This window comes from Ahaetulla prasina, chromosome 3, assembly GCF_028640845.1.
Source record: "Ahaetulla prasina isolate Xishuangbanna chromosome 3, ASM2864084v1, whole genome shotgun sequence".
Lineage (NCBI taxonomy): Eukaryota > Metazoa > Chordata > Lepidosauria > Squamata > Colubridae > Ahaetulla > Ahaetulla prasina.
In genome coordinates this window covers 124,428,616-124,452,488 of record NC_080541.1, presented here as the reverse complement: position 1 = coordinate 124,452,488, position 23,873 = coordinate 124,428,616, and the positions used below count along the sequence as shown (strand labels likewise).

The 23,873-nt window shown below is 42.6% G+C and overlaps 1 protein-coding gene across 1 annotated transcript in view; it reads left to right on the top strand.

The window, feature by feature from the left end:
* The first annotated feature begins 450 nt into the window (after positions 1-450).
* Positions 451-23,873, top strand: part of LOC131195015 (uncharacterized) — a 47,673-nt gene continuing 24,250 nt past the window's right edge. Inside the window, exons 1-2 of the mRNA XM_058176637.1 lie at positions 451-541; positions 680-814. Of these exons, the coding sequence (XP_058032620.1) occupies positions 793-814 (22 nt within the window). The 5' untranslated portion in view covers positions 451-541; positions 680-792. The remainder of the gene's footprint in view (positions 542-679; positions 815-23,873) is intronic.

The following is a 23,873-nucleotide window of genomic DNA, read 5'->3' as shown; positions in this document are numbered from 1 at the left end:
AAATATATTACAACGGCTTCAGGGATCCTTTGAAAGCTTTTCATTTTCTGAAGAACCCATACCACTTCTGGAAAAATGGCTTCAGCAATCCCTGAAAAACTTGGAAAAGGTGCTGAAACATACAAGATGTCAAAAAATGGCTTGAAATATCTATTAAGGATCTTGAGGAAGGACCTAAAACACCATACTTAGACACTCAGGAATGGCTTGAAGCCTCTATTAAAGGCATTAGGGATCTACAGAAGTCCTTCAAATCTTTGCATAGTCCTATCAAGTTCACATATTAAACACAACGTTCATAATTTCTACACTGACAATGCGATTGGCGGTTTTATCAGACAAGTGATGAAAAGTATATTCTAGAAAAGCATTCGAGATGCCAGAGATACCATTGGCACCTCAGATTCATAATTTGCAGAACGACAATGGAAATGTCAAAACTGCTGACAGAAAAAGAGGAGCTGGAATTAAAACTTCAGGAGCTTCTAAATAAAAATCTCCAACTGGAACTCTGAAAAGAGTAGGAAGAAAAGCTGAGCAGGTGAGAAAGTTTAGATAGCAACCCTGAATTTCTCTTCCTTTCTCAGCTATTTCAATTAGTTTTCGTTTTAAACCAGTTTTATGATTCAAATAAAAAAACCTAAGGGGGCTATTTTACTCTGCTCTTGACATTTTACAGGAAAAGGAGCTCAGGTGAGCCTGGGCAGCAAGACAAGCTTGGAGAGAATAAGAATCTCAGCTCCAAGGTTAAAAAATAGGCTGGAGAAAATCCACAACTCCTATGGGAAAATAATGACAAAGAAGAATTTTATAGGTGAGAAATATTTAGATAGAGCTTGACGTTCTCTTTCAAACTGAAATTTATTTATTAGAGCTCTTAGGCCAGATATACTGGATAAAAGAAAGATTCCGTTCTTTCATATGTATCTATAGGTGAATAAGAGAAGAGCAATAGATATAAAGGAATGCATAAATAATGAGGAATGTAGGTATGCTTAGGAATTCAAGTAAAAAAAGGCTAAGAGGGCTAATATCTCTCTGGTCCACATAATTTACAGAAAGAGAGCAATGGTGTCGAAACGTGACATTATAAAACGAAAAGCTCCGAATCAAGACTGAGATGCTGACGTTCAAAAATTTTGAATTGACTGACGAGAAAGAGGAGCTCTGCAGAGAGCACAAAGAAAGACTACAGAGATGAGAAATTTTTAGATTGCCACCATGAACTTCCTGTTCCAGAATTTCACCTTAGGTTCTCCTTATCTTAGAAAGATTGGACAAACCTGACATTCTCCTTACTTCAGAAAGAAATGAATGAATTATGGCTCATTATACTTTTGCATATTCAAATCTGAGGAGTTAATCTCATGGAAGTGAATGGGAACATATGTATAGGAGAGATCTTTCAATCTCCAACCCCCACTGCCCAACAATATTTATACACTTACACACAAGAGTGAGAGCTTCCTGACATCAAAACAGTTCCCATCATTTTTTAACTAAGAATACTTGGTTGTTTGTCCAGATTCACATCTAACCACCTGATTTTTCCTAGAGAGACACGACTGAGGAAGGGCTGCTGCACCTTCTTGATGGGCAGAGACCAGATGGAGCAGAAACCTAGCACTATAGAGAGCAAAAGAGTCTCTGTGAGTGTCATTACAGAAGACAAGACAGAAGCTCAAAACAAGACGAAGCCTCAAATGGTGGAACATCAATTAAATAAGAAATGCTTAAAGCTTGGTAGACAGCCTCAAAAGCAAAACATCTGACAAACTCGAGCCAAATATCCTGAGGTGGCTTGTTTAAATGTTTAAAGACAAATCCGAAAAATGTTGGAATTGTCATCAGGCATCTGGATCATATTACCATATGTGGTGGACATGCGTTGAAGCGAAAAGATATTGGACTAAGATACACATGGTTGGAGAAAATGATTAAAAAGCACATAGACGTTAAGGCGGAAGTCTTTCTGTTGGGAATTATTCCTGAGATATATACTAGAGATATAAAATATTTGATTGTGAATATTATTACAACAGCCAGGATTGTGTTTGCCAAAAATTGGAAAATGAGAAATTACCTTTGCAAGATGAAATAATTAGGAAGATGATGAAATGTGCAGAGATGAGTAAATTGACTTTTGAAATTAGAGATCAAGAAGATAAGCAATATTATAAAATATGGGATTTATTCTATAAATGGCTAGATGGGAAAATACGTTAGAAAAATAAAGATATATTTATGAAAGAGATGTTCATCTTGAGATTGCACAAGAAGATATGTAAACACCCCTTCAGCATATTGAAATTGTTTGATGTGAATGTTTTTTTTCTGTTTTTTTTTGTTAAAAATAAAATTTCTTTAAAAAAAAAAAAGAGGCTGGAGAGGAGCATGAGCCCCTTGACACTTTGTGTGTAAGGGAAGAAGCCAGGCTCTGCTCCTTCCATGTGAAATGGAGCATATCATCTCCATGCCAGAAGCAGCCTTTCTCCCAAGACCCTACAACAAGGATCTGCAACCTTAAACAAACAGAGCCATTTGGACCCGTTTCCCACAAAAAAGAAAACACTGGGCACCACAAAACTTGGGTCGGCGTGGCCAACTCAATGTCACTCACTCCCACCCAGTCACATGGCACCCCCCCAGCCACACCTACCCCCTCAAATATTGGAACACTGCTATCATGTCTCCCCTGATCCTTCTCTAGACTAGCCATGCCCAGTTCCTGTCACCATTCTTCATATGTTTTAGTCTCCAATCCCCTAATCATCTTAGTTGGTCTTCTCTGTACTTTTTCTAGAGTCTCAACATCTTTTTTATAGTGTGGTGACCAAAACTGGATGCAGTATTCTAGGTATGGTCTTACTAAGGCTTTAGAGAGCGGTATTGGTACCTCACTTGATCTTGATTGTATCCCTCTATTAATGCAATTTAGAATTGCATTGGCTTTTATGGCTGCCACCGCACACTGTTGGCTCGTATTTAACTGGTTGTTCACTAAGACTCCAAGATCCCTCTCATGGTTACTTCTATTAGGCCTGGTTTCACCCAGTCTGTATGTGTACAATTGGTTTTTTTTGCCTAAATGTAAGACTTTACTTTTCTCTACATTGGATTTCATTTTGTTAGACAGGGCCCAGTGTTCAAGTCTGTTGAGATCCATCTGGATCTTGAGCCTATCATCTAGGTGGGGGATGTTTGTTATTCTTGCCAGCTTAGTATCATCTGCAAATTTGGTAAGTTCCCCTTCTATTCCTCATCTAAGTTGTTTATGAAGATATTGAAGAGTACTGGGCCTAAGTCAGAACCTTGTGGTACCCCACTGCTTACGTAGTCATAGACCCATTAAGGACCACACATTGAGTACAGTTTATAAGCCAGTTACAAATCCATCTGGTTATGATGCTATCTATCCCACTTTTTTCTAGCTTACCAAGATGTAGGTTGTGGTTTACTTTGCTGAATGCCTTGCTGAAGTCAAAGTATATTATGTCCAAAATATTTTGCTCGTCTGCTGCTTTAGTCACTATGTTGAAGAATGAAATAAGATTCATTTGGCATGATCTGTTTTTAACAAATCCATGCTGATTGCTAGTTATTACTTTATTTGTTTCTAGATGTTGGCAGATCTGTTTTTTTATTATCTTTTCTAGTATCTTCCCAGGTATTGATGTTAGTCTGATTGGTCTCTAGTTTCCTGGGTCTGTTTTTTTCCCTTTTTTGAAGTTGGAAACCACATCAGCTCTTTTCCAGGCCTCTGATAGTTCCCTGATGCCAGGATTTTTGAAAGATGTGGTACAGTGGTTCTGAGATTACATCTGCCAGCACCTTTAGAACTCTGGAATGTAATCTGTGAGGTCCTGGTGATTTGTATTCAGTTGGGTTCTAAAGAGTAGTTGGGTTTATTGCTGCTGTGCCTACCTCCATAGTATATGGCATCATTTCCCCTTCAGCTGCTAAACTCCATTACAGGGTTAGCGGTAGAATCCTTCAGGCTGGTGGCCCTCAAGGACTTCAGTCTCCTCGGAAGTGCTGTTGAGTCTGTGACAGTCAGAAATTCATATCCACTATGAATCTGTTACTAGCTGAAAGCCCACTAAATACCGGTACTAGCAATCGCAAACTAAATTAAGTTTTGATCCTAGGGCATTTGCAATAGGATCTAGGTGCTGAGTACATTACTATCTGTTGCATAAAATAATCTATACCCTTAAGAAGAACCACAGCATTTGGAGACTGCAACAAGGCCATTTTATAAGCATCCAGAAAATATAGAGATCACTGGGCTTCCAGCCAAAGAATTTCAGAGCCCCGACCATTCAAAGAAATAAAGATTACGCTGTAAAGGAGACAATGTTAAAGCTGTCACATGATGTCATGGATAATTAATTTATGACCCAGGAATGAAATGGCATCAGTTTGACAACATGGTGTCTGATGGAAAGACCAAGTCCACGCATGAAGTTCCACTTAAACTGATTTATTCTTAAACGGTCTATGCACAGGACACTTCTCAAGTAACAATTAGCACCTCCTTGGAGTTAGATAAGAGATAACAGAATTCAAGGAGGGTAACTCGTTAGCAGAGCAGTCTGCTAACTTGAGCAGACTACTCTGGCACTACGTATGAGGGAACGTGTGCATCTGTTGTTCGGGGGCAGTTACATACATGTTCCTTTTCTACGTCAGCAAATTTTAACATTTCCTGCTTCAATGTGCCTTGCCTTCCCCATTTCCCATTAGAAAGTCAGAACCAATCAGCATGCAGGAGCGCCCCTCTGCACAACCCAGAGTTGGAATTTGGGAGGTGTCAGTCTATATTGCTTCACGGTTTAGAAGCTCAAGGTACTGGAGAATCTTTGTTCCTCTTTCCCTCCATCAAATTAACTGTGTGAGATAAAGGGATGAGAAAGTGTGATGAAGTCACCCAGGAATGTCCATGTTGGACTTGAACTGGGAATCTCCTTGACTCGAATCTCCATCTAATACCTTGACTGCTGCATCTCAATTGATCTGAATTCTCAACTTCAGTGGTTTACTGAAATCTTTCCTTGTGGAACCATTCTAAAATTTCTTAGACTTAACTTAGGATCTCCAAGGAGAGCCAATGTTCTTCTGAAGCTGCCTAGAGTTTACCTGTCTTTTTCAGACCCTGTTATAAGCTGAATTGTGCCCAGATTCTTGGTATCTGCTAAGTCTTTTCAGAATTTCTACCAACCCTTCCTGAAACTGGATGTTCAGAGAAATTTCATTCTACAAAGTGTGTTTTCCAAAGACAAGCATGCAAAAGAGTAAAGTCAGTCCAAGGCTTAAGAGAAGAGTCAGGTTTGTCAGCCAATCCAAGGGTCTAAGAGCCATTTGGACCCGTTTCCCACAAAAAAGAAAACCCTGGGAACCACAAAACTTGGGTTCATTCGGGATCTACAGAAGTCCACGGTGGAGATGAAAAGAACTCTGAGGAAGAGCTGGTTTGAAACATCAATAGAAAACATCCAGAAGTAATGTTCTGAAGGACCCATGGAAAATATATTACAATGGCTTCAAGGATCCTTTGAAAGCTTTTCATTTTCTGAAAATGAAAAAATGGCTTCAGCAATCCCTGAAATACTTGAAAAAGGTTCTGAAACATACAAACAAGATGTCAAAAATGGTTTGACATGGCTGTAAATAGCTTCAAAGAGGAAGGACCTGAAGCCTCCCATTTAGGGACTAGGGAATGTCTTGAAGCATCTATTAAGGGCATCCAGGATCAAAAACAAGGAATCAAAAACAAGGAATCAAAAACAAGGATGGTAAAGAGGAAGGAGAGAGTGATTTGGGTAGAACCTGCTTGCTCTGAAAGAAACTTAAGGATGGATGGATGGATGGCTTCAAACATCCTTAGCAAGTTCCAGAAAGCATGGTTCTACTGCATCCAAAGCAGATATGTAAGCATCTCTGAAAAACTTCAGACGAGAATCCCTGGAAGAAGCCAGAAAGAATGGCTTTAGGAATCCATAGAAAATGTCCTGAAGAAATCTCGCAATATGTGAATGAGTAGCTTGAGATAGTCTTAAATCACCTCCATGACGAAGGGCCTGAAACCTCCCATGCCATCCTATCTGGTCCAAACTTGTCTCTTGTTCCTGCTGCTTCTAGTGTTAGTGGGATCAAAACGACCAAATGAACAAATGGGAAATCTATCAGGAAATATTTATTGTTTTGGTTTTCCAAAACTTCTTGGGCCTTTTTGGAGTGAGTGGCATACTGTTTCCTAATGTATGATGGTATTACAGCATGAACTTCATAACAAGCTTCATAACAAGCTTCATAACAAGAACTTGAAACAAGTTCCCAGGAGAATAAGGGAATTTAGAAAACAATATCGCTTTCTGACTACGGTGCTGACTAGACATAATGTTAATTTCAGGTGGCTGATGCCTGAAAATTTTATTTACCTGGCAGGAAAAAAAGATAGTGATTGGACTCACTTGATAAAGCAACGGATTTTTATGATAATCTTTTCAACACAGAAGAGGAACAGGAAATAAGAGGTGAAATAACACATAAAGGACAAGAACTATTAATGGCAGAAGGAAAATATCCACAGCAAGATCAGAGTGAAAAGGAGAAAAAAAAAAGGGTTCAGAACGAGAAGGAGCAATAGTAAACGCACCCAGAGAAGCAAGAACAACCAGGATTACAAGATCTAGATGTAAGTAAAATAATGCAAGAAGAAGTAAAGATGCTTTAGTAAAGATGCTTTAGTAAAGATGCTTTAGTAAAGATGCTTTAGTAAAGATGCTTTAGTAAAGATGCTTTAGTAAAGATGCTTTAGTAAAGATGCTTTAGTAAAGATGCTTTAGTAAAGATGCTTTAGTAAAGATGCTTTAGTAAAGATGCTTTAGTAAAGATGCTTTAGTAAAGATGCTTTAGTAAAGATGCTTTAGTAAAGATGCTTTAGTAAAGATGCTTTAGTAAAGATGCTTTAGTAAAGATGCTTTAGTAAAGATGCTTTAGTAAAGATGCTTTAGTAAAGATGCTTTAGTAAAGATGCTTTAGTAAAGATGCTTTAGTAAAGATGCTTTAGTAAAGATGCTTTAGTAAAGATGCTTTAGTAAAGATGCTTTAGTAAAGATGCTTTAGTAAAGATGCTTTAGTAAAGATGCTTTAGTAAAGATGCTTTAGTAAAGATGCTTTAGTAAAGATGCTTTAGTAAAGATGCTTTAGTAAAGATGCTTTAGTAAAGATGCTTTAGTAAAGATGCTTTAGTAAAGATGCTTTAGTAAAGATGCTTTAGTAAAGATGCTTTAGTAAAGATGCTTTAGTAAAGATGCTTTAGTAAAGATGCTTTAGTAAAGATGCTTTAGTAAAGATGCTTTAGTAAAGATGCTTTAGTAAAGATGCTTTAGTAAAGATGCTTTAGTAAAGATGCTTTAGTAAAGATGCTTTAGTAAAGATGCTTTAGTAAAGATGCTATCAGTAAATATTAATGGGTTGAATTCCCCACAAAAAGAAAACCCTGGGAACCACAAAACTTGGGTTCATTCGGGATCTACAGAAGTCCACGGTGGAGATGAAAAGAACTCTGAGGAAGAGCTGGTTTGAAAAATCAATAGAAAACCTCCAGAAGTAATGTTCTGAAGGACCCATGGAAAATATATTACAATGGCTTCAAGGATCCTTTGAAAGCTTTTCATTTTCTGAAAATGAAAAATGGCTTCAAGGATCCTTTGAAAGCTTTTCATTTTCTGAAAATGAAAAATGGCTTCAAGGATCCTTTGAAAGCTTTTCATTTTCTGAAGAACCCATATCACTTCTGAAAAAATGGCTTCAGCAATCCCTGAAAAACTTGGAAAAGGTCCTGAAACATACAAACAAGATGTCAAAAATGGCTTGAAATAGCTGTAAATAGCTTCAAAGAGGAAGGATCTGAAGCCTCCCATCTAGGGACTCTGGAATATCTTGAAGCATCTATTAAGGGCATCCAGGATCAAAAACAAGGAATCAAAAACAAGGAATCAAAAACAAGGAATCAAAAACAAGGAATCAAAAACAAGGAATCAAAAACAAGGAATCAAAAACAAGGAATCAAAAACAAGGAATCAAAAACAAGGAATCAAAAACAAGGAATCAAAAACAAGGAATCAAAAACAAGGAATCAAAAACAAGGAATCAAAAACAAGGAATCAAAAACAAGGAATCAAAAACAAGGATGGTAAAGAGGAAGGACCTGAAGCCTCCCATTTAGGGACTAGGGAATGTCTTGAAGCATCTATTAAGGGCATCCAGGATCAAAAACAAGGAATCAAAAACAAGGAATCAAAAACAAGGAATCAAAAACAAGGAATCAAAAACAAGGAATCAAAAACAAGGAATCAAAAACAAGGAATCAAAAACAAGGAATCAAAAACAAGGAATAAAAAACAAGCATGGTAAAGAAGAAGGAGAGAATGATTTGGGTAGAACCTGCTTGCTTTGAAAGAAACTTAAGGATGGATGGCTTCAAACATTCCTAGCAAGTTCCAGAAAGCATGGTTCTATTGCATCCAAAACAGATATGCAAGCATGGCTACAAACATCTCTGAAAAGCCTCAGACAAGAATCCCCGAAAGAAATCAGAAAGAATGACTCTAGGGATCCATGGAAAATGTCTTGAAGAAATTGCGCAATATGCGAACGAGTAACTTGAGGTAGTCTTAAATCACCTCCATGAGGAAGGGCCTGAAACTTGCCATCCCATCCCATCCCACCTTGATACAGACTTGTCTCTCATTTCTGCTGCTTCTAGTGTTACTGGGATCAAGATGACCTAATGAACAAACTGGAAATCTACTTTACTCACTAGCACAACAGGAAAAAAAAGAGGCGTGGTATTTTATGTTAAAGAGACAATAAATGCCAAACAGGTTTTCAAGATGAAGAAGGGATAGTTCTGATGTTGGAGGTGATTTTAAATAAAAAACGGATTCTCCTGGTTGCTATCTATGCACCAAACTCAAGACAAAAGGAATTCTACAAAAAAACTTCATAAAAAGATATTAAAAGCAAAATATGAAAGCATTTGTATTATGGGAGATTTCAATACAATAGTCAACGCAAATCTGGACTATAAAAGTAGTAAACAAATAAGAATACAAGAAGGACCCTACCTAGAGCCCTTACTAAAATGATAGAGAACTGTCGATACAAGATATTTGGAGAGAAATGAACCAGAAACAGAATACATTTTATTCTAACGTGCACCAATCTTGGGTCTAGAATAGATATGGTTTGGATGACCTAGGAATTGAGTGGGAATGTGCAAGAGATTGAAATAGAAACAAATTTATGGGCTGACCACAATCCAATCAAAATCAGTTGGAAGGGACAAAAGAGGAACTGACAGAGAAAATTGGCCTACAGGTAGTAAAAAGGTTAAATATCTCGGTATCTACCTAACAGCAAGGTGTGTGACAATCAAAGATGACAATTATACAAAATTAAAACTGGACATAATAGCAGTTCAAGAAGTACATTTTAAGAAAATGTTGGATAACCATCTGACTGAGATGGTATAGGGTTTCCTGCCTGGGCAGGGGTTGGACTAGAAGGCCTCAAGGTCCCTTCCAACTCTGATGTTATGTTATGTTATGTTAAGATGGGTATAAGAAAGAAGCAACTTAGAACTAAGGAGAAATTTCCTGACAGTTAGAACAATTAATAAGTGGAACGACTTGCCTTCAGAAGTTGTGAATGCTCCAACACTGGAAATTTTAAGAAAACAAATATAAACTGTTGGGATAGTCTAAACTGGGAAATCTACTTTACTCACTAGCACAACAGGAAAAAAAAGAGGCGTGGTATTTTATGTTAAAGAGACAATAAATGCCAAACAGGTTTTCAAGATGAAGAAGGGATAGTTCTGATGTTGGAGGTGATTTTAAATAAAAAACGGATTCTCCTGGTTGCTATCTATGCACCAAACTCAAGACAAAAGGAATTCTACAAAAAAACTTCATAAAAAGATATTAAAAGCAAAATATGAAAGCATTTGTATTATGGGAGATTTCAATACAATAGTCAACGCAAATCTGGACTATAAAAGTAGTAAACAAATAAGAATACAAGAAGGACCCTACCTAGAGCCCTTACTAAAATGATAGAGAACTGTCGATACAAGATATTTGGAGAGAAATGAACCAGAAACAGAATACATTTTATTCTAACGTGCACCAATCTTGGGTCTAGAATAGATATGGTTTGGATGACCTAGGAATTGAGTGGGAATGTGCAAGAGATTGAAATAGAAACAAATTTATGGGCTGACCACAATCCAATCAAAATCAGTTGGAAGGGACAAAAGAGGAAAGTAAAATGGACTTTAAACCAATCTGTAACACTGGCCCCAAATTGATGAGAACTGAGGAATATGGAGAGGTGGCAGGGATGAAAATAAACAAAGAGAAAACCAAAGTATTAGTTAAGAACATAACAGATAAACAAAGAGGAACTGACAGAGAAAATTGGCCTACAGGTAGTAAAAAAGGTTAAATATCTCGGTATCTACCTAACAGCAAGGTGTGTGACAATCAAAGATGACAATTATACAAAATTAATGCAACAAATTAAATTGGACTTAGGTGACAGAATTTACAACTAAATATGACAAGGAGAGTAGCTGTCGTTAAAATGAACGTATTACCAAAAGTACTTTTCCTATTCCAAACTATACTGATAAAATTAGAAAAGAAAATTTTCAATGAATTAAATAGAATGATTTTGAAATACATTTGGCAAAGCAAAAACAAAGAATCAAATTGAAAATGTTATAGGAATCCAGATGTAATGGGGGCTTTGGACTTCCAGATTGGGAATTATATTACCAGGCGTCAGCCGTGACATGGTGAAATGAATGGGTAAATTTGAAAAATAAAAGACTACTATTAATAGAGGGACATGATTTGTAATTAGGTTGGCATGCCTTCCTTTGGTATGGTAGAAGTACGGCACATAAATATTTTCAGAGGCATTATGTTAAAAATGCACGGGGTAGTTTGAAACGAGTCCAGGTGTGATGGGAGAATGGTTTTGCTGGTACCGTACAGTGTACAGTTTGTGGTTATCATTTTATTAGTTTTTATATTTTATTGTTATGCACTGACCCGCCCAGTGATAAGATGGGTATAAGATGGGTATCCACGTCAGTGTCTTAAATAAAAAGGTGCCACTAATGTGTTATCTCCTGTCCAACAACAAAATCAAACTTATTCCAATTAATGAGGAATTTATATTTAGTTGATGTCAGCTGAAGGGGAAGGGGAATAAATCTCTTTGATTAGAACAGTTTGTGTGTAACAGAAGACGATGAATGAAGGCGGTTGGAAACTCCTGGGACCTCACTGCATTCAGGCAACCCAACCCAGATGTGACCTGAGTTCGATCCTCCAGGGAGATTCCTCCCAACAGTGTGGCTATTGAGACGAGCTACGCAGATTCCCTCTTGCCTTGGAATGATTGCCTCCATTGCGGGCTCTTCACCTGGAAGCAAAGAAAAGAGGAGTTAGAGGACAACACGCAATAAGGACTGAATTCTCACTTTCTGTTGCCATTTTGCCAGCTATGAACAAGCTGGAAGAACAGAAATTATCAGGGCGCAGCAAAGGAACAATTATCAGTGGGCACTTGATTTTCAGGCCTTCTGAGCCTGTTTTTCCTCTCTCACCTGGCTCCAGAGTCTCTCTAGGAGTCTGGGGAAGACAAAAACAGTCTTCCTCACCCCAACTCCCAGATGTCCTCTGGAGGCCGAAAACGGCCCATTTGCCAACTTCAGGTCCCACCGGAATTTTCCCTTCTGCAGCATCATTGCTTTCCAGGCAGAGTCTCCCTTGACTTCACCCACTGGAGGAGAGAGTTCTGCGCAGAGAAGCCCAAGTTGGTTATTCAGGCCAAGATTCTCCCCCTCCCACTTTCTCTCTCTCTGCAGAATTGTCTCTCCTACTGGAGACACTGCCTGGAGACTGATGACACTCAAGCAGGGAGAAAAGTCCAAGGTAACACTTCCTCTCCCCAATGCAGAATATGCAGGCTGCCAGCTGATCGGCACATGTGCGGCAGTAACTGGAAAACTTGCTGGCCAGCACACACGCGCGTGCCGGAAACCAAAAGTACCTTGTTCGGTGCATGTATGCTCCCTGGGCAGCTCCTCTTCCTGGTTGCAGTTTTGAGGAGCACATGTGCGGAACGCGCATGCCGAAGTGCTTCGCCATCACTGGAAATTTTTAAGAAAATGTTGGATAACCATCTGACTGAGATGGCATAGGGTTTCCTGCCTGGGCAGGGGGTTGGACTAGAAGGCCTCCAAGGTCCCTTCCAACTCTGATGTTATGTTAAGATGGGTATAAGAAAGAAGCAACTTAGAACTAAGGAGAAATTCCTGACAGTTAGAACAATTAATAAGTGGAACGACTTGCCTTCAGAAGTTGTGAATGCTCCAACACTGGAAATTTTTAAGAAAATGTTGGATAACCATCTGACTGAGATGGTATAGGGTTTCCTGCCTGGGCAGGGGGTTGGACTAGAAGGCCTCCAAGGTCCCTTCCAACTCTGATGTTATGTTATGTTAAGATGGGTATAAGAAAGAAGCAACTTAGAACTAAGGAGAAATTCCTGAGAGTTAGAACAATTAATAAGTGGAACGACTTGCCTTCAGAAGTTGTGAATGCTCCAACACTGGAAATTTTTAAGAAAATGTTGGATAACCATCTGACTGAGATGGTATAGGGTTTCCTGCCTGGGCAGGGGGTTGGACTAGAAGGCCTCCAAGGTCCCTTCCAACTCTGATGTTATGTTAAGATGGGTATAAGAAAGAAGCAACTTAGAACTAAGGAGAAATTCCTGACAGTTAGAACAATTAATAAGTGGAACGACTTGCCTTCAGAAGTTGTGAATGCTCCAACACTGGAAATTTTTAAGAAAATGTTGGATAACCATCTGACTGAGATGGTATAGGGTTTCCTGCCTGGGCAGGGGGTTGGACTAGAAGGGCTCCAAGGTCCCTTCCAACTCTGATGTTATGTTAAGATGGGTATAAGAAAGAAGCAACTTAGAACTAAGGAGAAATTCCTGACAGTTAGAACAATTAATAAGTGGAACGACTTGCCTTCAGAAGTTGTGAATGCTCCAACACTGGAAATTTTTAAGAAAATGTTGGATAACCATCTGACTGAGATGGTATAGGGTTTCCTGCCTGGGCAGGGGGTTGGACTAGAAGGCCTCCAAGGTCCCTTCCAACTCTGATGTTATGTTATGTTATGTTAAGATGGGTATAAGAAAGAAGCAACTTAGAACTAAGGAGAAATTCCTGACAGTTAGAACAATTAATAAGTGGAACGACTTGCCTTCAGAAGTTGTGAATGCTCCAACACTGGAAATTTTTAAGAAAATGTTGGATAACCATCTGACTGAGATGGTATAGGGTTTCCTGCCTGGGCAGGGGGTTGGACTAGAAGGCCTCCAAGGTCCCTTCCAACTCTGATGTTATGTTAAGATGGGTATAAGAAAGAAGCAACTTAGAACTAAGGAGAAATTCCTGACAGTTAGAACAATTAATAAGTGGAACGACTTGCCTTCAGAAGTTGTGAATGCTCCAACACTGGAAATTTTTAAGAAAATGTTGGATAACCATCTGACTGAGATGGTATAGGGTTTCCTGCCTGGGCAGGGGGTTGGACTAGAAGGCCTCCAAGGTCCCTTCCAACTCTGATGTTATGTTATGTTATGTTATGTTATGTTATGTTAAGATGGGTATAAGAAAGAAGCAACTTAGAACTAAGGAGAAATTCCTGACAGTTAGAACAATTAATAAGTGGAACGACTTGCCTTCAGAAGTTGTGAATGCTCCAACACTGGAAATTTTTAAGAAAATGTTGGATAACCATCTGACTGAGATGGTATAGGGTTTCCTGCCTGGGCAGGGGGTTGGACTAGAAGGCCTCCAAGGTCCCTTCCAACTCTGATGTTATGTTAAGATGGGTATAAGAAAGAAGCAACTTAGAACTAAGGAGAAATTCCTGACAGTTAGAACAATTAATAAGTGGAACGACTTGCCTTCAGAAGTTGTGAATGCTCCAACACTGGAAATTTTTAAGAAAATGTTGGATAACCATCTGACTGAGATGGTATAGGGTTTCCTGCCTGGGCAGGGGGTTGGACTAGAAGGCCTCCAAGGTCCCTTCCAACTCTGATGTTATGTTAAGATGGGTATAAGAAAGAAGCAACTTAGAACTAAGGAGAAATTTCCTGACAGTTAGAACAATTAATAAGTGGAACGACTTGCCTTCAGAAGTTGTGAATGCTCCAACACTGGAAATTTTTAAGAAAATGTTGGATAACCATCTGACTGAGATGGTATAGGGTTTCCTGCCTGGGCAGGGGGTTGGACTAGAAGGCCTCCAAGGTCCCTTCCAACTCTGATGTTATGTTATGTTATGTTAAGATGGGTATCCACGTCAGTGTCTTAAATAAAAAGGTGCCACTAATGTGTTATCTCCTGTCCAACAACAAAATCAAACTTATTCCAATTAATGAGGAATTTATATTTAGTTGATGTCAGCTGAAGGGGAAGGGGAATAAATCTCTTTGATTAGAACAGTTTGTGTGTAACAGAAGACGATGAATGAAGGCGGTTGGAAACTCCTGGGACCTCACTGCATTCAGGCAACCCAACCCAGATGTGACCTGAGTTCGATCCTCCAGGGAGATTCCTCCCAACAGTGTGGCTATTGAGACGAGCTACGCAGATTCCCTCTTGCCTTGGAATGATTGCCTCCATTGCGGGCTCTTCACCTGGAAGCAAAGAAAAGAGGAGTTAAGAGGACAACACGCAATAAGGACTGAATTCTCACTTTCTGTTGCCATTTTGCCAGCTATGAACAAGCTGGAAGAACAGAAATTATCAGGGCGCAGCAAAGGAACAATTATCAGTGGGCACTTGATTTTCAGGCCTTCTGAGCCTGTTTTTCCTCTCACCTGGCTGGTTCTTTAGGACCAAGAAAGCATCCCTCTTGGGGCCTGAATTGTGGTCCCCAAGGGATGGAGAGAATCTGCCCAATGCTTTCTTCCTTGGAACCAGACAGAAATGGACCTTCTAGGGCCTTTTGGTTAGAATCGCTTTTCAAACTACTAAGTGCAACAAGATCCATCAAGGAAGCCTTTGACCGGATTGACCCAGCCACCTCGCCTTCCAGCTGATAGGCCATCAGGAGTCCAGACAGACCCAAACACATGCTTGATATCTTTGAATCCTACTCACTCTCACGAGGGCTCCCTCAACCTCTCACTCCTGGCTTCCACCAGGGAGCTCCTAGCAACGTTTCCAGCAGCTTCGGAGAAATCATCCAGGCCACTGATCGTCCATGGGGCGACCGTGGCACTCTCACCCTTGCGCAAAGATGCCCCTCCCTTGAGAAAAGAGCGGTGAATTTTCCGATGCTGGCACAGCCGGTAGACTGATCCTGGGGTGTGTGTGTGGGGGGTGTAATTAGGATTTCTGGATTCTGTAATCTAGTATATCTGTTGGAGGTTGGAATTCTAAGGTAACTCCAATGTTCCCTCCCACTTTCTCTCTCTCTGCAGAATTGTCTCTCCTACTGGAGACACTGCCTGGAGACTGATGACACTCAAGCAGGGAGAAAAGTCCAAGGTAACACTTCCTCGCCCCAATGCAGAATGTGCAGGCTGCCAGCTGATCGGCACATGTGCGGCAGTAACTGGAAAACTTGCTGGCCAGCACACACGCGCGTGCCGGAAACCAAAAGTACCTTGTTCGGTGCATGTATGCTCCCTGGGCAGCTCCTCTTCCTGGTTGCAGTTTTGAGGAGCGCATGTGCGGAACGCGCATGCCGAAGTGCTTCGCCATCACTGTTATAGACTGAAACTTGTGGTTGCTTCCCTCTGGTTGTTGGGTCTTGATGCTTGAGTAGAATTTCCCACAAGGTCCAACCAGAATGATTGGAATTTTTTCCCCACCTCTGGTGTACTATACTTGTTCATGGTGCTGAAAAGCCGCCTCAAGCAATCTCTTTGGATCTACAAAGAGGAAAGTTCTTAAGATCAGGAATTCCCTTGACCTGTTTAAGTTCTTATCCCCATGCAGATAGGTAGAAAAATTTCAACTGTGGAATGAAATCCTTTTAGCTCTTAAATGGATCCTACCGATCTTGGATCTTTTTAGAAAAGTCTTCCAGATTAAATGTTTTGAGGGTTGGAATCAGATGGAATTCGGCTGCCCCTCTTCCTACAGAAGGTAACTGGCATCCTGCCAAACACATTTCTTGCTATACTGAAAGTTCATTTGACTTTCCTTTGAAAAAGGGAATTTTCCAGATTTATCCTGATCTGAAAATGCCCAGCATAATTGCCAGAACATTTTGGGCCCCTGCCCATCTGCTCTGCACAGGATTAATCGCCATTGTTTTGGGATAGTACTAGCTTTTCTTCCAGGGTCTCTGGTGGAGAAGGGGTGTCCCAACTGCCTGAGAGCTGGTCTCACCTGGCTGGTTCTTTAGGACCAAGAAAGCATCCCTCTTGGGGGCCTGAATTGTGGTCCCCAAGGGATGGAGAGAATCTGCCCAATGCTTTCTTCCTTGGAACCAGACAGAAATGGACCTTCTAGGGCCTTTTGGTTAGAATCGGTTTTCAAACTACTAAGTGCAACAAGATCCATCAAGGAAGCCTTTGACCGGATTGACCCAGCCACCTCGCCTTCCAGCTGATAGGCCATCAGGAGTCCAGACAGACCCAAACACATGCTTGATATCTTTGAATCCTACTCACTCTCACGAGGGCTCCCTCAACCTCTCACTCCTGGCTTCCACCAGGGAGCTCCTAGCAACGTTTCCAGCAGCTTCGGAGAAATCATCCAGGCCACTGATCGTCCATGGGGCGACCGTGGCACTCTCACCCTTGCTTGGCATGCTGGGAAGACATCCTAAAGACAGGACTCCTTCCTGGGGCTCATAAGGAGCACCCAATCTTTCCCAGCATCACTGGATCAAGTGGAAAAGAAGCCTCAAAGGAAAGAAATTCCTGTGCTGGCTGAGATTGTGACTAGGAGGGAAAGGAAGCCCCTCCCCCCCCCAAACTCTGCCTGGAGTGCGGCCTCTTTGCAAAGACCCACATTCACTCCGAGTGTGCCCCCCCCCATTGTAGCCTGCCAACTGGAGGAGTCCCCTTCCTCGGGATGCTGCACAGCGGCTCATCCGGCATTTCGGGGAAGCAGATGTACCTCCCAGCCCTTCCCTTCCTTGCAGGATCTCCTGCAGCCTCTTGATGCTGGAGGTGAAGAGTCGGGAAAGGACGGGTGGGGGAAGAAAGGACCCGTGCCTTTCCTTTAGGCTGGGAGCAGAAAAGCGGAGGCGGGAAAAAGGCGGCGCATGCTCAGTTCCCTTTAGAAACGCGAAAGCTGCCAGGATTCCGCAGACCGCAGAGGGAGCCACCTGGTGGTCCCCGCTTGCCACGGCAGCCTATCGTGCAAGCCGGAGAAGAGGCGCGGGAAGGTTTGCAGCCCCCGCTCCACTCCGCAGGAATTACTAGGGGCAACGTTCTCTTGCGCATGCTCCGTTGGTCCTCTGAAGCTGCCGAGACGATCGGCTTCTCCTGAGAGTTCTGCGCGCGATACGAGAGTTCCCCTCGGCTGGGGTGGTGGGGTCTCTGCGAGGTTTGGACGATGCAAATTGGCTTGGCCCTCAACCCCTGAAGGGGAAGTGTGGCAGGAGGACGTGGCCCCTCCCTCTCCCTGCTTTGAACCCCTCGGGCATGTGGAGCGCCGCCTGGACTGCGCACAGGAAACTGCCGTGACTTTCAGCCGGTCTCGGAGGCTGAGGCGGGGCCGGAATCAAAGGGTCTTTCTGCATTTTCTCTTTGGCAATGCGGGGGGGCGGGGGGGGCGGGAGGAGAGTCTTTTGGTGCGCAAAAGATGCCCCTCCCCTTGAGAAAAGAGCGGTGAATTTTCCGATGCTGGCACAGCCGGTAGACTGATCCTGGGGTGTGTGTGTGTGTGGGGGGGGGGTGTAATTAGGGATTTCTGGATTCTGTAATCTAGTATATCTGTTGGAGGTTGGAATTCTAAGGTAACTCCAATGTTCCCCTCCCCTTCTCTCTCTCTCTCACACTCACACACACAAATTGTACAGTAGGATTTTAATGACTAACAAATCTAGCTGGGGTGCATAGTGATGTCCCTCTTCCACATCTGCAGGAGCCCCAAAGTTTCTGTTCCTAGCCAGTACCCCAGTGGGAAGGAGGTGAACGTTATTACAGGTAGTCCTCGACTTATAACAAGTTTGTTAAATGACACTGTAGAAAGTTAGTACCCACCCTTCTCCTAGAAGAATGAAATATTTTGAGAAATATTAAAATGGCAGAATATGATATTTCACTAAAGGAAAAACATGATCTTGGAAAGCAGCCCCTACCTTTCTTAATAGCGCCAGGAGGACTGGGCCAGCCTATCTACAAGACAAAAGATCTTCAGCCTCATGGTGATGGGATTAAACCTCACTCAAGTTCCAAACCAGGGCAAAGTCATTCAGCCACAATAGGAAAAGCCCCTTCATTGCCTCAGTAAGCTTCAACCAAGCCTGAGACTCAGACCAACTACAAAGTTAGCTATGATCCCCGGGAGTTTGACAACCAATAGAATACATTACTTGCACAGGAACAGGAGGCTCAAGAGCAAGGCCCAAGAAAGGGTATAAATACCTCTCCCTCCCTCCCTCTCTCAACAACATCCCCATCTGAAGTTACAACAGCAGTGGAAAAAGTGACTTATGACCATTTTTCACACTTATGACCATCGCAGCAATCCCATGGTCATGTGATTTACATTCAGATGATTGACAACTGGCTCATATTTATGATGGTTGCAATGTCCCAGGGTCACATGACCACCCTTTGCAACCTTCTGACAGACAAAGTCAAGGAGGAACCCAGATTCACTTAACAACCGTGTTATTAACTTAACAACTGCAGTGATTCACTTAACAAATGTGGCAAGAAAGGTCACTTAAGAAATGTTTCACTTAGCAACAGAAATTTTGGACTCGGTTGTGGTCGTAAGTCGAGGGAGGGAGGGAGGGGGAGAGTCTTTGGTGCGCAAAGATGCCTCCCTTGAGAAAAGAGCGGTGAATTTTCCGATGCTGGCACAGCCGGTAGACTGATCCTGGGGTGTGTGTGTGGGGGGTGTAATTAGGATTTCTGGATTCTGTAATCTAGTATATCTGTTGGAGGTTGGAATTCTAAGGTAACTCAATGTTCCCTCCCTCTCCCTGCTTTGAACCCCTCGGGCATGTGGAGCGCCGCCTGGACTGCGCACAGGAAACTGCCGTGACTTTCAGCCGGTCTCGGAGGCTGAGGCCGGGCCGGAATCAAAAGGTCTTACTGCATTTTCTCTTTGGCAATGCGGGGGCGGGAGGAGAGTCTTTGGTGCGCAAAGATGCCTCCCTTGAGAAAAGAGCGGTGAATTTTCCGATGCTGGCACAGCCGGTAGACTGATCCTGGGGTGTGTGTGTGGGGGGTGTAATTAGGATTTCTGGATTCTGTAATCTAGTATATCTGTTGGAGGTTGGAATTCTAAGGTAACTCAATGTTCCCTCCCTTCTCTCTCTCTCACACTCACACACACAAATTGTACAGTAGGATTTTAATGACTAACAAATCTAGCTGGGGTGCATAGTGATGTCCCTCTTCCACATCTGCAGGAGCCCCAAAGTTTCTGTTCCTAGCCAGTACCCCAGTGGGAAGGAGGTGAACGTTATTACAGGTAGTCCTCGACTTATAACAAGTTTGTTAAATGACACTGTAGAAAGTTAGTACCCACCTTCTCCTAGAAGAATGAAATATTTTGAGAAATATTAAAATGGCAGAATATGATATTTCACTAAAGGAAAAACATGATCTTGGAAAGCAGCCCTACCTTTCTTAATAGCGCCAGGAGGACTGGGCCAGCCTATCTACAAGACAAAAGATCTTCAGCCTCATGGTGATGGGATTAAACCTCACTCAAGTTCCAAACCAGGGCAAAGTCATTCAGCCACAATAGGAAAAGCCCCTTCATTGCCTCAGTAAGCTTCAACCAAGCCTGAGACTCAGACCAACTACAAAGTTAGCTATGATCCCCGGGAGTTTGACAACCAATAGAATACATTACTTGCACAGGAACAGGAGGCTCAAGAGCAAGGCCCAAGAAAGGGTATAAATACCTCTCCCTCCCTCCCTCTCTCAACAACATCCCCATCTGAAGTTACAACAGCAGTGGAAAAAGTGACTTATGACCATTTTTCACACTTATGACCATCGCAGCAATCCCATGGTCATGTGATTTACATTCAGATGATTGACAACTGGCTCATATTTATGATGGTTGCAATGTCCCAGGGTCACATGACCACCCTTTGCAACCTTCTGACAGACAAAGTCAAGGAGGAACCCAGATTCACTTAACAACCGTGTTATTAACTTAACAACTGCAGTGATTCACTTAACAACCGTGTTATTAACTTAACAACTGCAGTGATTCACTTAACAAATGTGGCAAGAAAGGTCACTTAAGAAATGTTTCACTTAGCAACAGAAATTTTGGACTCGGTTGTGGTCGTAAGTCGAGGAAGGGAGGGAGGGAGGCAGAGGTATTTATACCCTTTCTTGGGCCTTGCTCTTGAGCTTCCTGTTCCTGTGGGCATCTGTATTTACAGATGTCCACACTTTTTTAAAAATGGCTTTCAAAAATACTTTTAAAAAGAAATTAGGAATGATTGTTATTATGAACGTATTTTATGATTATGTCTACATGCCCAACATACCCACACTTACCTTTGGAAGCTTTCTAACCTCACGTTGAGGAAGGAGGGCAGGCCACAGGTCCCTGGGCTATGCAGAGGCTATTCGAATGTAACCACATTTTGTGGTGGGAACACGAGATTGGCCTACCTTGAAAAACAGGCTTGTTGCAAAATTTCTGACACAGAATTCACTTTCATGTCCCATCAGCTGCAGCAAAAGATTCTTGTTTGAGGGACGCATTCTCATGACATCACCTCACCTCCATCTCATTTCACTCTTTTTCTAGAAACTAAGCAGTCAGTTTTAGTCACTTTTCACCAATATGGCAGCCATCTGAATTAAAGAAAAATAATTGATTAAAGTATTATTTCCTATGTATTTACACACATACACACACGCGCGCGCGAAGGTATTTTTAACGTGTTGTAATTGAATAAAAAGGTTGATAATTCAAGTAAAAAAAACCCTGAGGGGGCTAATTTCTCTCCGGTCTTCATGATTTGCAGAAAGATAATGGAAATATCAAAACTTCTGGCAGAAAAAGAGGAGCTGGAATTAAAAATTCAGGAGCTTACAAATAAAAATCTACAATTGGCCAAAGAAAAAGAGAAACTTTGCAAAGAGTATGAAGAAAAAGCAGAGCTCCTACGAGAAAATAATGACCTCAAAGACGAACTTTATCGGTGAGAAATACTTAGATAGTGATCTTGACTTTTCGTTCAAATTCAAATCGGCCAATCAAAACGCGGAACCGGAAAGGCGGCCCGCGATTGGTTCAAACAAGAAAGGCGCGAAGTCTAACCAAACGACTGTCATTATAGGCCGCGCCTCAACCAAAGTGGAGAAGAAGATCTTCACAAAGCCCAAGATAGAGGGAGTACGGTGCAAGCTTGAAGTCGACACGGGATCAGCGATCACCATCATGTCCTGGGACACTCTGGCGAAGTCGCTGCCGTCCGTCGTGAAGCGCCACCTGCAAGCCCAACGGCTACGAGTGCACGACTACCAGGGGAATCGCATCCCTGTTCGAGGGACCACCTCCGTCCGAGTCGAGTATGGTCCACATAAAAAGACCCTGCCCATCACGATCGTCGAAGGAACTCTGCCCAGTCTGTTGGGACTAGACTGGTTTCGTGCCCTGGGCATGGGAGTGACTGGCATCTACCGAAGTGACTGTAACCTGAAAGACATTCTCTTTAACGAGTTCGAAGATGTCTTCAAGGACTGCCTGGGCAAGTACAAAGGGACCCCTATTTCCTTCAACTTAGACCCCCAGGTAGCCCCCATTAGGCTTAAGGCGAGGAGAGTCCCTTTTGCCCTAAAACCAAAAATTGATAAGGAGCTGGATAAGCTCATTAATCAAGGGATCTTGGTGCCAGTCGATCACGCAAGGTGGGAGACGCCAATCGTCACCCCCATAAAACCGGACGGGTCAATTAGAATTTGCGCTGACTACAAGGCGACGCTTAACAAAGCCTTACAGAAAAGCCCTTACCCGGTTCCCTTAGTCCAACACTTATTGCACTCGTTGGGGCAAGGCCAAGTCTTTGCAAAGTTAGACTTGGCCCAAGCCTACCAACAACTGCCAGTAGACGCCAGCACAGCCGAAGCCCAAACGATTGACGCACAGGGTGCATTCAAGTGCACCGATTACAATTTGGGGTCAGTGTGGCACCAGGGCTGTTCCAAAATCTGATGGAACGACTACTGCAGGGGCTCCCAGGGTAGTTCCTTACTGATGATGTCCTAATTTCAGGGAAAACATGGAGGAACTGGGGAGCGGTTAAGAAAGGTCTTGAGCATTTTCGGACAGCCGGGTTAAAAGTCAAGACAAACAAATGCCAGATCGGGTCGAATCACGATTTCTTGGGCTACGGATAGACAAGAAAGGAATTCACCCTACTGAGAGCAAGGTTAAGGCAATTAGAAAGGCTCCAGCGCCCAAAAACAAAGCAGAGCTGCAGGCATTCCTGATGATCTTACGGTCTTTTAAAGAACAAAGCAACTGCTATGGAACCGCTGCATAGGCTCTTAGGGAAAAATACTGTTTGGTCTTGGGGAAAGTCAGAAAATAGGGCTTTTGAAGCAGTAAAGAACCTGCTCTCAAGTGATAGCCTGCTCATCCAATATCACGACTCATTACCCCTAGTGTTGGTTTGCGACGCCTCCCCTTATGGGGTGGGGGCCGTACTCAGCCATAGACTTCCAAACGGCACAGAAGCCCCTATAGCGTTCTATTCAAGAACGATGTCCTCCCCAGAGAGGAACTACAGCCAGCTAGACAAAGAAGCACTAGCCATTGTGTCAGGGGTCAAGAAATTCCACGAGTATGTATTTGGGCGGAATTTCGAAATCGTGACTGACCACAGACCGCTGCTAGGAATACTGGCTGGCGACCGCCCAACGCCTGTGGCACTTTCGCCGCGATTGACCCGATGGACTATATTCTTAGCCGCTTATTCGTACAAGCTGCAACATCGACCAGGAAAAGAAGTGGGGCACGCAGACGCGTTAAGCCGATGCCCACTACCTGGGGCGACCGAAGACCCCACTCCAGGGACACCCATCCTACTTATTGACTCTTTGGACTCTGGCCCAGTCACATCTAAGGAAGTGGCTCGGGCATCATACCGGGACATTGTGTTAAGGACTGTACTCGGTTGGGTACAGAGAGGGTGGCCCGCTGCGCCGGGCGAAAGGTTCAAAGAATTTGTCAAAAAACGAGATGAGCTCTCAGCTCAAGGGGGGTGTCTGTTGTGGGGTGATCGTGTAATAATTCCTGAAAAGTTAAGGGGAAAGGTATTGGACCTCCTCCACGAAGGTCACCCAGGGATCGTAAGGATGAAGGGGTTAGCCAGAAGCTATGTATGGTGGCCACTCATGGACGCAGAGATTGCTGAGAGGGTAGGGAAATGTCAGGCTTGCCAAGAATCCAGACCTCTACCCCCAACGGCCCCAGTCAGAGAATGGGAAAAGCCCCAAGGGCCCTGGTCAAGAATCCACATTGATTTTGCTGGCCCTTTTCACGGCCAAACATTCCTAATAGTTGTGGATGCATTTTCCAAATGGTT